This window comes from Lactuca sativa, chromosome 7 (genome assembly GCF_002870075.4).
Source record: "Lactuca sativa cultivar Salinas chromosome 7, Lsat_Salinas_v11, whole genome shotgun sequence".
Classification (NCBI taxonomy): Eukaryota; Viridiplantae; Streptophyta; class Magnoliopsida; order Asterales; family Asteraceae; genus Lactuca; species Lactuca sativa.
This window is the reverse complement of record NC_056629.2, coordinates 16,559,322-16,576,745: the sequence shown is the minus strand read 5'-3', so window position 1 is coordinate 16,576,745 and position 17,424 is coordinate 16,559,322. Positions and strand designations below refer to the sequence as shown.

General features: G+C 33.0%; 4 protein-coding genes across 5 annotated transcripts; all 4 read left to right on the top strand.

Annotated features, from left to right (window-relative positions):
- The first annotated feature begins 489 nt into the window (after window positions 1–489).
- LOC111916198 (protein C2-DOMAIN ABA-RELATED 11) lies at window positions 490–2,199 on the top strand. 2 transcript variants are annotated; one of them, XM_023913273.3, is made up of 4 exons: window positions 490–947; window positions 1,172–1,291; window positions 1,381–1,476; window positions 1,556–2,199. In XM_023913273.3, exons 2-4 carry the CDS (start codon window positions 1,181–1,183, stop codon window positions 1,868–1,870), a joined length of 522 nt encoding a protein of 173 aa, XP_023769041.1. In that variant the 5' UTR covers window positions 490–947; window positions 1,172–1,180; the 3' UTR covers window positions 1,871–2,199. The 2 variants fall into 2 exon arrangements, with proteins under 2 accessions (XP_023769041.1, XP_023767903.1); XM_023912135.3 differs by having other exon boundaries at window positions 1,166–1,291.
- Window positions 2,200–7,476: 5,277 nt separating this feature from the next.
- LOC111915311 (DNA oxidative demethylase ALKBH2) lies at window positions 7,477–9,610 on the top strand. The gene is made up of 5 exons (XM_023911244.2): window positions 7,477–7,855; window positions 8,173–8,289; window positions 8,370–8,559; window positions 8,709–8,889; window positions 9,369–9,610. Exons 1-5 carry the CDS (start codon window positions 7,619–7,621, stop codon window positions 9,439–9,441), a joined length of 798 nt encoding a protein of 265 aa, XP_023767012.2. The 5' UTR covers window positions 7,477–7,618; the 3' UTR covers window positions 9,442–9,610.
- Window positions 9,611–10,509: 899 nt separating this feature from the next.
- LOC111911791 (pentatricopeptide repeat-containing protein At2g38420, mitochondrial) lies at window positions 10,510–12,299 on the top strand. The gene has a single exon (XM_023907822.3). It carries the CDS (start codon window positions 10,622–10,624, stop codon window positions 12,173–12,175), a length of 1,554 nt encoding a protein of 517 aa, XP_023763590.1. The 5' UTR covers window positions 10,510–10,621; the 3' UTR covers window positions 12,176–12,299.
- Window positions 12,300–12,567: 268 nt separating this feature from the next.
- On the top strand, window positions 12,568–15,620 carry LOC111910033 (cellulose synthase-like protein E6). The gene is made up of 8 exons (XM_023906120.3): window positions 12,568–12,959; window positions 13,028–13,331; window positions 13,400–13,540; window positions 13,647–13,778; window positions 13,871–14,083; window positions 14,160–14,384; window positions 14,515–14,862; window positions 14,962–15,620. The coding sequence occupies exons 1-8, from the start codon at window positions 12,613–12,615 to the stop codon at window positions 15,505–15,507; spliced, it is 2,256 nt and encodes a 751-aa protein (XP_023761888.1). The 5' UTR covers window positions 12,568–12,612; the 3' UTR covers window positions 15,508–15,620.
- The last annotated feature ends 1,804 nt before the right edge of the window (window positions 15,621–17,424 follow it).

Genomic DNA, 17,424 nt, shown 5'->3' with positions numbered 1-17,424 from the left:
CTAGCTTGAGGGGGGGTGTTATCATTATGTTGTTAATATGAGCATGTGTGATACAAGTTAGTTTTGTCAGTTAGAATACATGTGTAGTGCACGTGATAGTCTGTTAGAAGAAGTTGTTAGTTTAGTCTATTAATATATATATATATATATATATATATATATATATATATATATATATATATATATATATATATATATATATATATATATATATATATTCTCTGTAAATTGTTCATTTGTAACTTAACGAATTACACTCAATGCAATTCTGAATCTTTTCCATTTTTCTCTTTCTTCATTTGTTCAATGATCAACAAAAACAAACAGTTACGAGATGAAAAATATTGCACGTGTGCTGCGCCGTGCAGCAATAAGAGGTCTGAAGAAGTTTTTTCCAAAAAAACCAACAAAAAACAAAGCACATTAGTCATTGTTGTGCCACCACTTTTCTTTTCTTTTTTTTTTTTTTTTTTTTTTTTTTTTTTTTAAAATCAAATCTCAGTCGTTAATCTAGTCTAATAAATTGTCGGGATTGATTCTTAGGGTTACAATAATTGGTCTTGAGGGTTTCGATCAAATTAAACCAGTCAATATGATGACCAAACAATTTGTTTTGGACCTCGTCAGATTCGACGACCAGACTCACCATACACGACCTACAACAGTTAAACAGAAAACTACTCCTCCAATTCATTGACTAGATTTGGTCCGCGACATAAGTAAGAAACGTGTCAGTTAACCTCCATTGAAACACTCCAGATATAACCAGTACCTCCTTCGACTAAGACCTTGTAAGCTCCTAATGTAAAACGACCTTCGTCTCTGCTTCATCTTTCTCAATCAAACAAAGCGTTTCTTAAAGCTAACACTAAAAACCCAATCCTAAGAAAAAGGAAAGAGGGCAGAAACAAACCCAGTCGTATTCTGACCTAAAAGGCTAAAACCAGGTGATTCTCATCCTTCTTTATATATTCTTCTCATATGTAGTCAATGGACTTTTCACTTTTCTTATCAGCTTGATTTTAGCCAGGATAATTTCTGGGTAACTTCAGTGATTGTTAATATATTTGCATTCTCTGCATATCATACTTCAAATACTCCATCTGCTTGTACAATTAGCCAATTAGGGCTCCACAATATTTCTTCAAGTTGGTACCTTTTGCAGTTGCAGGTCATATATATGGGAGAACCAATTGGGATTTTAAAAGTGATCGTTGTCCGAGGCAAGAAACTTGTAATCCGCGATTTCAAAACCAGTGATCCTTATGTCATTGTCAAAGTCGGAAATCAGGTTATCTTTCAGATATATAATTGTTTACCTGCTTTCAATCATCGTCAAACTACAACATTTGGGTAACTCGGTTCCATGTAATGTTGCAGACAGCAAAGACGAAGGTTGTAAACAGTTGCTTGAATCCCGTCTGGAATGAAGAGATGACTTTCTCGCTTGTAGAACCTATTGAAGCTCTAAACTTGGTAAATTCTAAATTCTCGAAACTCTAATCCACATTTATATGCTTAAATTCTTAAATATTATGCTTTTACTTTGTGATAGGAAGTGTTTGATAAAGACGTTTTCAAGGCTGATGACAAGATGGGACATGCTCATGTGAACATTCAGCCATTGGTGACAGCAGCAAGATTGAGGGAGATTTTAGGGGTTTCAAAGGAAGGAACAGTATTGAGGAAGGTGATCCCTGAGACTGATAATTGTGTAGTTACAGAAAGCTCGATTGATTGGGTGAAAGGTGAAGTTGTACAAGATGTTTGGTTGAGGCTTTGTGAAGTGGAATCTGGGGAGATTGAGTTGAAGCTCAAGTTCATGAAGCCTCCTGCTCCTTTTTTACCTCCCAAATCCCAAGTAGTATAAATATTTGAGGCCATATGGGTGTGTGTGCAGTTGCAGGTTATGAAGATCTGATGATAATTATAGTACAAGTTTAGGATTTTAAATGTTGAAATTGATTCATAATCCATTGTTCTTTTTGCTAAATCTGAAGCTTTGTTTAGAACAAAAGTAGGATGTTATGGCTTAGTGTTTTTGTCTTGGTCAAGTAATATACTTTGGTCAATGGGAACTTGGGATTAGGTAAAATGAAGTAGCCATCTTTCAAATTGATCAACTAATTAAGTGTTGATCATCTCAATAAACACTATTGGTCTAGAATATTGAATATATTTTAATATTGTTCATAGAAATCTGCATCTTTCCCTTTTTTGTTGAAATCAGTTTAATGTTAAAATTGTTGGGGAATATATTTATTATATATGTTTTGTCTCATCTTGTTTGATGTTTGTAAGACAGACTTTTGTCCCTTCCAAAAACTAAACGACTAAAAGACTAAAATCTGAGTCGGTCAACATCTTGATAATACAAAAATAACTAATCTATTGCAGTAACCTTTGGCTTTGAGTTGACTCACAAAATTTTATTCGACTAGTATCATGTGAGATGTGTAATTAAGATATACAATTACCTTGCTAGGTGAATACATAAGGTTCCAATGCTTATTAGAAGATTAATCCATATTAAACATTTGATGTTTTCTAATATAAAGGATATCTAAACATTACACATTTGATACACAAAATGACGAAACAAAGGAGCTTATCATATAACAATAACAATATAGATGGATGTTTAAAACCAGTAGTATAGTGTATGCTTCGATTTTATATCTAGGTATATACTGGCTTTCTAGTTTTGCTTATAGGAAAATGGTTGTGTTACTTTTGTACATATTTGGTTATTTTTTCGGTACATGAATTACCATTAAGCTTGTATTTATTGTTAAAGAAATACCATTTTGATCGGCTATCGCAGGTCTAGCCGATTTACCCGTTAAAAAAAATCATTAAACTCATATTTGTTGCTCAATAAACATCATTAAACTTTCATTTTTATAAAATATCTATCATTAAACTAAGTTTTGTACACATTTAATCACTTTTATCTATTCTGGTTATCATCAATTTTCCGACCACTCTCTAACCAACACAATTTCAAAGAAGAAAGAAAACACCTTTTTCTTCTTCATTTTTTTAAAACATTGCAAAGCGAACAATCTCCATTTTCTCCTCCCCGGTGAAAAAGCCAACATCCCTCCTACTATGCTCACATCTTTGTCTGCTCTCCTCCCTCTCCTGCTAGTTTGTAAAAACCACCCTACCACCACATCTATCTCTCCCATTTTTTTTGAATCGTATGCCACCAATAACCACATTCGTTCAAGGATGCAATCTTATCACTAGAATATGAATTTGAACTAATTGGAGAGTTAAATCAATTTATAGGTTTGAATGTGAGTTTGAATCCATTTTGTTGTAGGTTGAAGCTGATTTTAGATTACTTGGTGGTGGTGGTAGTGAACGGTGGTGATGGGTGGTTGTGGTGATGAAATGTGGTGCTTGTTGCTAAAGGTGAATGGTGGCAATTGTGGTGGAAATGGATGGTGTTGGCCGAAAAAGATGACTAGTACCTGCTAGAATAGTCTTCTTCTTCTTTTTCTTATTTTTTTTTTTATTTTTATTTTTTTTTCCATTGACCTTGCCAAAATAGTCCCATTTTGCTCTTTTGAACCATTTTTTTACATCATGTTAGATTGCCCCTTAAATGGAACTATGTTAGTACCTTAAATGGAACCATTTTCTTACATCATGTTAGAATGCCCCTTAAATGCTCTTTTTGAACCATTTTAACTTAATGTTATAGTGCCCATTTAAGTATGTTTCTATAAATTGCTTCAAACATCTAAAAGTACAATCCTTATTGATAAACAAATCACATTAAAGTACATTGATATCATAGACATATGACCATATTAAAATTTCATTCCAATTCAATTACATAAACCTAACTCACACATTTCATCATTAAAAAACAAATGAATATGGAAATAACAGCAATAGCAAACAACATAATTGAAAAATACCATCTTAATTAATTACAAGGGTAAAAACTAGCTGATAAGCTAGCTAGAAAATATAAAATAATACTCCCTCCGTCCCAAATTAATTGTCGGAATCTTTTTTCTTTAACTTTGACCTTAAATATTTTTATTTGTGTTATATATTACTTGATGAAACTTATAACAATGAAAAGAAATTTAAAATACAATTTATTCATATATTTTGTATTAAGTATTATCTATCAAAAAGAAAACTATTTAAGGTCAAAGTTGAAGAATAAAGACTGGAAAAATCAAATGTGGACAATTAATTTGGGACGGAGGTAGTATATATATATATATATATATATATATATATATATATATATATATAGGCTTAGGTTATTCTATTCAAAGTAATTATTGTGTTATTGTATGCATAAATGTAGGCCAATCAAATTTACTCATTTTAAGAAAGTGATTTATATATATTATTGAATTAAATATAATTGAAAAATATCATCTTAATTAATTACAATGGTAATTTAGTCAATTAATATTATATTTAATAAAGGAATATTGTATTTTTTTAAGGGATCATAAATTCTATTAATTTTAAAAATCCGATTTTACAAATTATAATTCTTTTAATTCGGACATTCTGACAGAATATGTTTATGATTATATTCAAAAATAAAAATATTCTTGAACCATAAATAATAAAAATATTTTTTGAACCTATTTCTTGATCATGAATTTAAAAACTTCTTGTAGAATAACAAATTCTTGAACAATAAATTGATGAATAAAAACAAAAAATATATTATATCTTATAGAATACGGGTAACAATTGTTAAGAATTACATTTATTGTTAAAGAATAAAACTAAAAAAACTTTCAAAACGGGAAAGAAAACATCAAAATCTAACAACGACACTAATACATTCTAAAAGAATAACGTTTCTTAGAACCACTTTCAATTTTATGGTTCGCTCTTCAAGCATCAACTTCTGTTATTCCAACAGAATTGGAATTCGTGATTCCATTCCAATAGAATTTGAATCTCACCAATATCATCCATTGAATCATCTACATAAACAAATTGATTTTTATCATATAAAAAGAAGTAAAATTGATATGGAAATAGTGACAAACTACCTTCACTTTGTACTTTACATATAAGAAGAAGGTCATTGACACAGGTGACAACTAGCAGAAGAAGAGAATAAGAAGAATGATAGCAGCGGACTTCGACCAATGGCAGCGGCTCCTCCACAGCTCCCTTCTCAGGCAAGAAGGCTGTGACATCCGACGATGGACGCGTCTCCGAGCGGCAACAACTGCAGCGACAGGCGGTTGTGGTGCATTCCTCCTTACACACGACTGAAATGGTGCAACCCCTTGTCGGTCTCTATCTTCAGCCTTCACGAAAAGATAGCAACAACAACCCTTGACATGGCGGTGGATACGATGGTCGGAGGAGCAAGAGGGTAGGGTGGCGGCCAGTGGTGTGAGGCATAAGGATGAAGGTGACGGCTAGAGATGGTTTGGTTAGGGTTACGGTTTACATTAGATGTGGATTTAAAAAGCAGACGATGGATGGAGAAAACCTAGGTAGCTGAAGTCAATGGTTACCATAATTATATGATATTATTTGTGGAAACTAGTTATCAAATTACCTATGTGCCCTTATTTATTTATTTAAATATTTATTTTTATTTTAAATTTTGATTGACCCACATTTACGCATACAATAACATAATAATTACTTTGAATACCTGAACCTAGCTCTCTCTCCTTCTCCTCTCTCTCCTTCTCCCTCTCTCTCTCTCTCTCTCTATATATATATATATATATATATATATATATATATATATATATATATATATATATATATAAGGGTAGATTCGGGGAATTTTAAAAAAAACTAATGAAAAGCTAGTCTAAGTAGCATTTTGAAAAAATAGCTTATACATTTGTAGGTGGCTCTTAGTAACCATGTTTTACTAGTTACAATACATTTAAGATAGATTTATCGGTGTTTATTAGTAAAATATCGAAAATCTCAATTGTAGATGAAAACAGAGTTATATGACAAAATATCAAGTGAAAAATTGTTAGGTAACAATGTATAAGTCAGGATACATATGTACATCAATGACTTGGACATCTGTAAATCACTTTTTGCCAACTAAGAATGTACAAGTCTTTGATCGTACATTATGTATAAGTATATTGTACATTTGTAGGTGGCTCTTAGTCGTCTACGATTGTAAAAATCAGACATTTTATACCTACATAATATTGGGCTGGGCTGGTAATGGGCTGAAAATAGGCAAAATTACAGATTATGAAGTTGAGATCAGGCCCGTCCCAAAGGGTGGGCGATAGGAGCGACCGTCCAGGGCCCATTTTTCAAAAGGGCCCAATTTTTTTTATGAAAATCGTTATATTTAGAAGATAACACAAGTAATTTTCTTTCAATTATTAAGTTATTATAAAAAACTTAATAACATTTATGTATTTTAAGGGTCCATTTTTTTCTCTCGCTCTGGGTCCAAAAGATGTTTGGAACGGTTCTGGTTGAGATCGCAAACTGGAAGACTTGAAATCACAAATGAGTATAATCACCGACGAATTATATAGCTATTTTTGATTTTTTTATACTAAATTAAGCTCTTTTGTACAAAATAGTAATTAAGAAATTTAGGTATTTTAGTAAATTTCTATTTTTTTTAAAAGTTTAAAACTATATAATTAACAATAGAATATAGGGATGCAAACGAGCCGATCAAAGCCCGGGTTGGTTCGGGCTCGGTTAAGTTATACGAGGCTCGAGCTCGATTTGAACTTTCTTATACCAAGCTCGACTCGAGCTTGTAAAGAATTATACAAACTCGACTTGGGTTCAGGCTCGACTCTTTTTTTATTTGACGTGCCTAAATAAACTTAAGCTCGGTTCGAGCTCGACTCTTTGTTTACTAATATCCATAATCCATAATTTCCCAAATATATATTCATTTTAATATATAAAATAATAATAAATATCCCTATTCTAATAAAAGAATAGTTTTATTCTCATTTGGTGTCGTTCTATTAGGTTTCTTAATTAATGCATATGTTATTCTCTTTTTGCCATGTGTCACCCTATTATGTCATCTAATTAATGTATATCATTTATCAACTTATTGATTATTCATTTCAAATTTCAAAATTTAAATTTACCACTCTAAGTATATTAAATTAATAACATTATAATAAAAATTAAAATAAAATTAATACAAATTATAAAATGATATAATTTCACATATTTATTTAAATTAATGATTATAATTTCATATAACTAAAACAATCTCTTAATTAATAATTTATTTAAAATAATTGATTAATAATTTTGAGTTTTTATAATAAAAGTTGAATTATTTTTGTAACCGTGATTTCCACGGGTTATAAACTAGTTATATTATATAAATGGTCGTTTAGACTCGCAATCCTAATCAAACTTAACGACATATGCTCGAACGCATTTAATAAACAAACTTGATATTAAGTTCTAAGCTCAACTCGTTTAAAATGGGTTTCGACTCAATCTTTTAACCATCTATAGTAGTAGCTCACGACTTGCACCCCTAATATAACCTACGAGGAGGGAAAAGCAACGATCCAAAATTATATATTTCAAAACAAATTCCTCCCTCTTTGGTTGGGTGTTATCGAGGATCACGTTCGTGATGAAGCAGCAGACGTTAATACCAGATTCTGGTTTCACGGACCATCAAAGCCCTAATTCAAACCCTAAAGACGGTTTAAATGGCGGAAAGGTGACGGATTTAGGAAATGGGAGCGACGTTGTATACTTGCCCCGGTTTCTGACGCCGGAAAAGTCATGGGAGTATCTCCACTATCTCAACAAACACATCCCATGGACAAGACCTACCATTCGCGTCTTCGGTAAGCCTTGTGTCCAGGTAAACAAACCCTTTCAACTCCTAATTTTCACTTTCATTCCTCTACAACCACCAATAGATTACTAACGATTAGCTCATCATCGTGTTTGAATACCGTATTTGTTTGCTTAGATAACGTATCGTGATTTGTATTCTCTTGTTTCTCTAGAACCCTCTTTGAATTTGAGCCGGTTATTTTCAAAATTGGTAAAAATTGTTTAGCTTCTACAGTACAAGTATTTACAAGTTCGAAAATTGGGAGTCTAGAAACTAGATTCATCTGTTCTTGATGCTTTCCTCTCCCATATCCGACTTAAACTTGTTAATATTCTCTACAGCCTAGAGATGTATGCTACATTGCAAGTGAAGGCTTGAAGGAACTAAGTTACAGTGGATATAAACCAGATGCACATTCTTGGGATGATTTTCCACCATTGAAGGAGATTCTGGATGAGGTAAAAATGATATGATCGTATGTATGGAATCAAGCTATAAATGATGCGGACTGATGAACTTGATATGATTTGGGTTTTAGGTACACAAAGCCTTTCCTGGGAGTCATTTTAACAGCTTACTTTTAAACAGATACAACAGTGGAAATGACTATGTTGGGTGGCATGCTGATGATGAGAAGCTTTATGGAGACAATCCAGAAATCGCCTCAATCTCCTTTGGATGTGAACGAGACTTTTTGTTGAAAAAGAGAAGTTATAAGAAATCTCAAGGTAGACTTTGTAATTGGTAGGCATAAACTAGCTTATTTTTTGAACTTATTGCAATGTAATGTTCAATGAGACCATTATGGTAGCTTATAAACTAGCTTTGAGATTTTTTTTCCTTCTTATTGGGCTTGTGTGTGTGTGTGTGTGTGTAGGTGAAGTTGAGGGTGAGCCTCCAAGCAAGCGATTGAAGAAGAATAATGGTGTAGAGCAATATAGTTTTAACTTGAAGCATGGTTCGTTGTTACTGATGAGGGGTAACACACAACGAGATTGGCTTCATTCAGTGCCTAAACGGTTAAAAGCGGGGTCCACACGAGTTAATCTCACATTCAGGCGAGTTGTGTAAACACTCTTGTTTTGTTGAAACTTGAAAGGGATGTAGAAACAAGAATGGAGATGGATTCCATTTTGTTGTTTTGTATCTGGAATCGGAACTGGAATTTGTTTCCTAGTAACATGATAACGGCTGAATGCTTTTTAGTTATACAACAATGTCTTACTTACATAGATTATACACAACCATGTTTTGTAAATAAGTATATAATCCTTATAACATTGATCGATTACGTAAAGTAATTTTAATATCTTAAAAGATTTATGTTTTTGGAAATGGAAATTTCTATTAAGAGTTTTATAAATGTTGGTGTGAATAAGTATTTAATCCTTAATAGATCCCGTTTATACCTTTCTTAAAAGGTCAAATATGCAAATTACAAATTTAGATAGATTGATCTTTATTGAATTTCATGAAAAATGATTTTTGTACATTAGACCATATTGAATGAGCTATTTTTTCAACCATTTAATATCAGGTGTTGCTCACTCTTCTTGAGGTTGAGAGGTCGAGTCTTGTCGGAGACATATGTGGATTTAGGAGTAATGTAAGATTAGATTAGTTTGCGGTTAATTTTTTTTAATATCATAATCTTTTTTTTACCAATCACTTATTATTTGTTAAATACTTATTTATCTATTGTATTATAGTTTCTTACTCTATCGTCTTAATAATGTTTTTATTTTATCACCTTAAGGATATTGTATATTCATAGTTCTATTGTTTTTTTTTATTGATGAATCTAATTTATTTCTTATACGAGCTAAAATTGTATTTTTTTTTTGTCTTTATAATTACATAATCGACAAAATAACATCATTATAAATATGATCTATGTTTAGAAAACAAAAATATATATAAGGTTTTATAAATATGTTTTAAATCGACGAAAATAAATGTTTAATTAAATTATTATTTCTTTCAAATATAAGTTATGTATTGAAGAAGGTTTCTAAAGATAGTTCTTTCTTTGTCATTATTTTCAAAATATTATATGGTTAAACCAATAAAATATATTTAAAAAAAAAATTCAATCACATCCAATAAACCAATAAAATATATTTAAGAAAAGAAAATTTTGAATACAGGGACATAGGTTAAGAAAAAAAAAAACTCAAATTTCAATCTAAGGCAAAAGACAATGTATTTTGGATTTGTTTATTTTGCTACTTACATTAATTTGGAGACAGGATTTGTTTATTTTGCTACTCACATTAATTTGGAGACATGTAGATTTGAATTTTGGAATGTCATTTAGTTTGGAATTTCGCATTCGAAAAAAAGCTCTAAAATTTGAAAAGATTGAAATCTTTATTTTTACTATACTCTGACAAAAAAAAAAAAAAAATTAAAGAAACACGTAGCAAATGTAAATTATATATATGATACAATTACTTAAGATATTTGATTGAAAAACAATAATATTAGATAATTTGAAATAGACCTTCGAAAAATAGAGAAAATATTTTGAAAAAAGTTCTTTGCAAAAGAAAAAAATGCACAAAATATATTTTTGTCCGTATAAAATGTCAATAACAAATCCAAAATGATTTATTTAGTATAAAATTGCTATTTTGTAAAAGATAAATAGACTTAGTTTTTATTTAGTATTTATTTATTATAACCGTCGGTTGTGTTTGTTTGGGATTTATTTCGTATATTTCAGCCGTTGCATGCCGGTGTGTTTGTCTCGGCTATCAGAATTCAGAATTCTGAAGATCTTGGAATCTGATGTTAAAATCAGTGTCTAACTGCAGCAACACTATAATCCCCAAATCCCAATTCTTCTTCTTATTCTCCTTCAGATTATCGTCGTCTTCTCCGCGAAGCAAATATCACAACTACTATCTCAGAAAAAGAAGAAAATGGCCACACCCAGTTTACAAAGCCCGTTGGCACGAGAAACTAAGCCAACAACACGCAATGCAAGCCCTTCGACAGCAAGCTTCATCATCATCATCACCGGTTAATCTCCTCTCGACTCTCATCAGTTCTTACGCTCTCTACAACTGCGACCCAACTCCAAATTCTTACCATTTTGTCATCAAAACCCTAATTAAAACCTCTCAATCCCACTACATTCCTCCCGTCCTCTACCAACTCGAGAAAGTCGAGAAATTTGAAACACCCGAATCGATTTTTACTGATTTAATCGAGTTCCACGGTGAGAACGAAGAGTTTCAGGAAGCAATTGATCTTTTCTTTAGATTACCTGATTTTAGGTGTACCCCTAGTGTGGATTCGCTCAATTGTTTGCTCTCGGTTTTGTGTAAGCGAAAAGAGGGTCTTGAAGTTGTGCCACAGGTTCTGTTAAAGAGTAGGTTAATGAACATTCGTCTTGAAGAATCCAGCTTTTGTATATTAATCAAAGCGCTTTGTAGATTCAAAAAGCCAAAAAATGCGATTAGTTTGTTGTTTCATATGGTCGATCATGAAATTGACATTGATCGCGGGAGTTTTTCATTGATACTCTTGACATTGTGCCAGCAAAACGATCTCAAACGTAATGAAGTTATCGATTCGCTTGAAGAAATGAAGAAATTAGGGTTTTGCCTCGACAGAGCAGATTGGGTGAACGTAATTCGGTTATTGGTGAAGAGGGGAAACGGCAAGGAAGGTTTGGAGGCGTTGAGTGAAATGAAATCCGATGGCTTTAAGCCTGATGTTATTTGCTATACCATGGTTATGGATGGGTTGATTTCTGAAAGAGACTATGAAGGCGCAGATCAACTGTTCGATGAAATGCTTGTAATGGGCTTGGTTCCTGATATTAACACTTGCAATGTGTACGTGAATGGTTTGTGTAAACAGAATAAATTTGACGATGGAATCATGATGCTTTCAAGCATGGAGGAAATCGGATGCAAACCCAATACAATCACTTACAATACACTACTGAGTGCGATCTATGAGAATGGAGAACTTAGTAAAGCAAGTGACTTTTTGAAACTTGTGAGAGGAAAGGGTGTTTTTGTGAACTCAAGAACGTATGATATAATGATTGATAGGATGGTTAAAGAAGACGATATGTCAGAAGCTTTAGATCTCTTGAAGGAGATGGTGTCCAAAAGCATGGTGCCTCAGCCTGCAACTTTTGATGAAATTGTTTGCAGGTTGTGCAAAAATGGATTATTTTCAAAAGCAATGAATTTGCTTACTGAAATGATGGGAAAGAATGTTATTCCGGGGTGTAGATCATGGGAAACACTGTTAGTTGGATTACAAATTGAGCATTCATTTAATGAGATTCATTTGAGTGCTATGGAAACAATTTCTGCAAAATAGCAACTTCTTGTATTATAGCATCCTACTTTAGTTTCTTTCTATTACACCTTTGTGTTTTCAATATATTATCTTGTTAAAGACATTTTCCTTAACCAATTATATGATTGTACTTTCAATTTAAAAATATGGACAGAAGTTTGTCTTTATGTATTTAGCAGTCAACAAAAGCAATTTTGATTACAAAACATAACAAAGACCCTTGTTTACTTTTGGATCCATTCCAATTCCGTTGTGTATAATAATAAGGTTATTGACTACACAACAAAGGTAGTCTGTCAAACAACTCCAGCCCATGACACATTGACACGTGTCTCTATTTGGATAAGTCTTCATTTTCCTTTTTTCCTTTTTATTTGTCTTTATTACTATTATATTTTATGGATGTTACCAACTCCTGTATCATATGGAAGAAAAAAACAATACGTCACCCGCCTTGCATGACAGAACCACCGAATAAAACATCAAAACACACACACACACACACACAGTCACACACACAGAGAGAGCAAAAGATGGGAGAACCAGACGACTTTCCTTTATTTGAAACCAAACTAGCTAAGGGACGAATCTTGTTCAAGCTTTATGCAACATCAATGGCGATGGGTATATGTTTGATATGCGTTTATAGAGCAACCCACACACCAGAAAAGGGCAAAACCGGAAGATATTTATGGATTGGGTTGTTCATGGCTGAGCTATGGTTCACCCTCTACTGGCTCATAACTCAATTAGTTCGTTGGAATCCAGTCACACACCAGACCTTCAAAGAAAAACTCTCTCACCGGTCTCTAAAATCTCATTCACAATCTCATCTTCAACATATGAATGTTGTCTCCTTATTTATGTTTGCAGGTATGAAAACATGCTTCCTGGTGTTGACATATTTGTCTGTACAGCGGACCCGGTGATAGAACCACCATTAATGGTGATAAACACGGTGTTATCCATGATGGCATACGATTACCCACCGGAAAAGCTCAACATTTATGTCTCCGATGATGGTGGATCAGAATTAACGTTCTATGCACTTCTAGAAGCTTCTCGTTTCTCCAAACACTGGCTACCCTTTTGCAAAAGGTACAAGATTGAGCCACGTTCACCCTCGGCTTACTTTGCTCATGCATCTCCTATCAACAACGAATGGTCATTCATCAAGGTAGGCTTCCAACATAAGTAATACACTAATAACATGAATACTTATATATTTTATATATAATTAAACAGAATAAATATGAAGAAATGAGGAAACGAATAGATGACACCACAAGTTTAGGGAAAGTGACAGAAGAGATGAGAAAAGAGCATAAAGGGTTTCACGAATGGGTTTTGGGTTCAAACAAAAATGACCATCAGGCTATTATCCAAGTACGTCACATTTTTCACATACTACATGTTATTTTTTTTAAGAATAAAAACATAACTTATATACTATTTATAATTATATACATAAAGTTTAAACTTTTATATATAGATACTAATTGATCAAAGAGATCCAGAAGCAAGAGATACAGATGGGAAAAGTTTGCCAGGTTTGGTATACGTGGCACGTGAGAAGAGACCTGAATGGCATCATAACTTCAAAGCTGGAGCCATGAATGCTCTGGTAATCTATATTCAACACATCAATTCATGTATAACAAAAAGAACATGAATTGAAGATTTAGTCGATTTACTCATTGGTAAATGAATCAACAGATACGGGTGTCATCAAAGATAAGCAACAACCCATTTATTCTAAATGTAGATTGTGATATGTACTCAAACAACTCAGAATCCATACGAGATGCCATGTGCTTTTTCATGGATGAAAAAAGGAGTGAAAAGATTGCATTCGTACAGTTCCCACAGAACCATGATAATCTTACAAGAAATGATATTTACAGCAATGCTTTGATGGTCATCAATGACGTAAGATTGTTTTTCCTTTTGGACTGAATGAACTGTCTGAATGTAAGTAAATGACTTTTTTACCCTTGTGATAAAGGTGGAGCTTGGAAGTTTGGACTCTTATGGGGGATGCCTGTATATCGGAAGTGGTTGCTTTCACAGAAGAGATACTCTCTGTGGCAGAATCTATACCTTAGACACAAAAATCAATTGGGAGAAACAAAATCATAAAGAAATTACAGAAAGTATTGACGCGATCGAAAACGAATGCAAAATTCTTGTAAGCTGTAGCTATGAACACAACACTCAATGGGGAAAAGAGGTCTCTCTCTCTCTCTCTCTCTCTCTCTCTCTCTATATATATATATATATATATATATATATATATATATATATATATATATATATATATATATATAACATTGTGCTATGATTTAACTGTATCCATACAGATGGGAGTAAAGTATGGGTGTCCAGTTGAAGATATCATTACTGGATTATCCATAAAATGTAGAGGTTGGAGATCTGTCCATTTAAATCCAAAAAGAAAAGCGTTCCTAGGACTTTCTCCAACTACACTGTTACAGACACTTATACAGACAAAAAGATGGGCAGAAGGTGACTTCCAGATATTCTTATCCCAATACTGCCCCCTTGTATTCGGGCACAACAAAATTCCACTGAGACTTCAAATTTCTTATTGCTGTTACCTCTTATGGGCTGCAAATTGTTGGGCTACGCTATATTACGTTTCTGTCCCTTCTTATTGTCTCCTCGCACGCATCTCTCTGTTCCCAAAGGTTTGACTTTTCAAGCATTTCAAAATCAACAACTTACATTTCTTTTTTACTATAATATCATTCATATGTTTGATTGTGCTTAACTATTTATACCTACAGTTATCAAGCTACTGGTTTCTACCTTTCGCGTATGTATTTGTTGGAAAATACGCCTACAGTTTAGGGGAGTTTTACTGGTTAGGAGGGACAATAAAAGGTTGGTGGAATGACCAAAGAATGTGGTTATACAGAAGATTAACTTCTTACCTTTTTGGATTCTGTGATGTCGTCTTCAAGTCAATGGGTTTCACCACTTCTGGTTTTGTCATCACATCAAAGGTTTCTGAAGAAGATGCGTTACAGAGATACAACAAAGAGATCATGGAATTTGGTGCCACGTCACCAATGTTCAACATTTTATCAACACTTGCACTCGTTAATGTTCTCAGTTTTGTTAATGGAGTAAAGTGGGTGGTTATGGATTCAGACATTAATCATTTTAGGGAGTTAGGGATACAGATGGTTTTATGTGGTTTGATAATTCTCATTAATATTCCTTTATATGAAGGGATGTTCTTTCGTAAGGATAATGGTAGCATGCCCTCTTCTGTTACCTTCCAGTCAACTATTTTAGCTGTATTATTTTGTGCAGTAGCCATTATTTAGATTGCAACATGTAAAAATATGTCTACTACGACTCATACTCTAAGTTATTTATTAAAGCATTTGTGAAAAAAAAGACAATGTATAACTAATAGCCAAGAGGCTGTTTCTGTTGAGTTGTGATTCACCCTTCTTACACTATAGCCATTAGTCAGACTAAACATGGGTCCCGTTCCCGAAAGAGCGGACGGGGGTCAAGTATGTGCTCTATGGATTTGGAAAAGAGAACAATAGGTTATATGATGACAATCAAGGGTATTGCATTCACTTGGCTGTCCATGTTAAAGAAGAGTGTTGCTCTTTCAACCACATAAGTAGAGTACATAGTGATTATAGAAGCAAGTAAGGAGTTCATATGGTTGAAGAACTTCCTATAAGAAATTAGGATGTAACAGGAAGATTATGTATTGCACTTTGACAACCAGAGTGCAATCCATTTTTGGCAATGAATCCAATGTTTCATGGTAGGACAAAATACATTCAAATAAGGTACCATTTTATCTAAGAAGAGATAAGTGTTGAGACTCTAAACCTGAAAAAGATCCTTGCTACAAAGAATCCAACAGACTAAGGTGGTGACAACTGAGAAATTGAAGTTGTTCATGAATTCACCTGGCTTTACCGGTACTTGAAGAGAAAGTGTGGACTAGATAGAGATGATGGTTACAAAGTTCTAGATTGTATGACAATAGATTGGTTAAGCAACCTCCACTCGAAGTAGGAGATTGGTGAGTTGTGGAGTATGATTTACTCTTTTGACCTTATAGCCGTTAGGCATATTTTATGTGTTATGCTCCTTTTATATATACGGTTAGGATCTTTTGAGAATCTTTATATTCGTGAAAACCAGTGAACCTTTTTTGTTGTAGATTTTTTTTTCAAAAAAAAAAGAAAATATATTATGTACCTCTAAAATGTGTATATATAATAGGCCTGTCGAAAATAACCGAAACCCGTTCTACCCACCCGACCCGTTCCGAATTCGGGTAGAATGGGTCGGGTAGAGCGGGTAATGGGTATGGACATTCGGGTAATAGGTTAACCCGATAATAGTATAGGTCGGGTTTTAGGTATGAATATTAATTCTCGGGTATACCCGAATACCTGAATTCATTTTTTAAAATAATACATAGTATATTTAAATATTAGTATATCCCATATCCCATATATTATATAGGGTATTAGACTATTGGTAACAGGAGGCAAAAACACGCTTGAAAAAAAATTAAAACCCTTTACTTCTTCTTGATCGACACAAAGATACAATTCTCAGCCTCCATCTTCGTTATAGGCTGAAAATTCTCCTAATGCATATTTTCACTAGTCATGCATCATGAACATACATTATACAACAGTAACAATGAAGTGATGCAACAAATTCTGGTTTTGAATCCAATATAACCTAATAAGAGTTATTTAATCCAATAATAAACATAATAAATTGTTGTAGTTGAGATTACAATATAACCTAAAATTAGTTGGATTCAAAATATGTGTGTTAAACATGGGGTTAATTTCCTCGAGATTCAATACACTAGAATGACATGCGCATGCTCTTCAAAATACTCACATACTTTTAACTTCTTTAACTTGAAATGAAATATTTTGCTACCCAATATTTTACTAAACCAACCTAAATGCAAAAATAAAAGTAAAAAAAATAAAAAAAAGAAACATTTTCGAGTATACCCGATAATTACCCGACCCGACCTAAAACCCGAAAACCCGAATTACCATATAGGTCGGGTATCGGGTATTTTTTTTTTAAAGAAATACTCGTTCTACCCGAAACCCGAAAATTTTACTCGATCGACGCCCCTAATATATAAGAACTTTTGTTTAAAAAATTTTCAAAACATGTGTATATATGAAATGAGCATATATGCATATCATGTAATGCATATGTGTACAACGCAAATA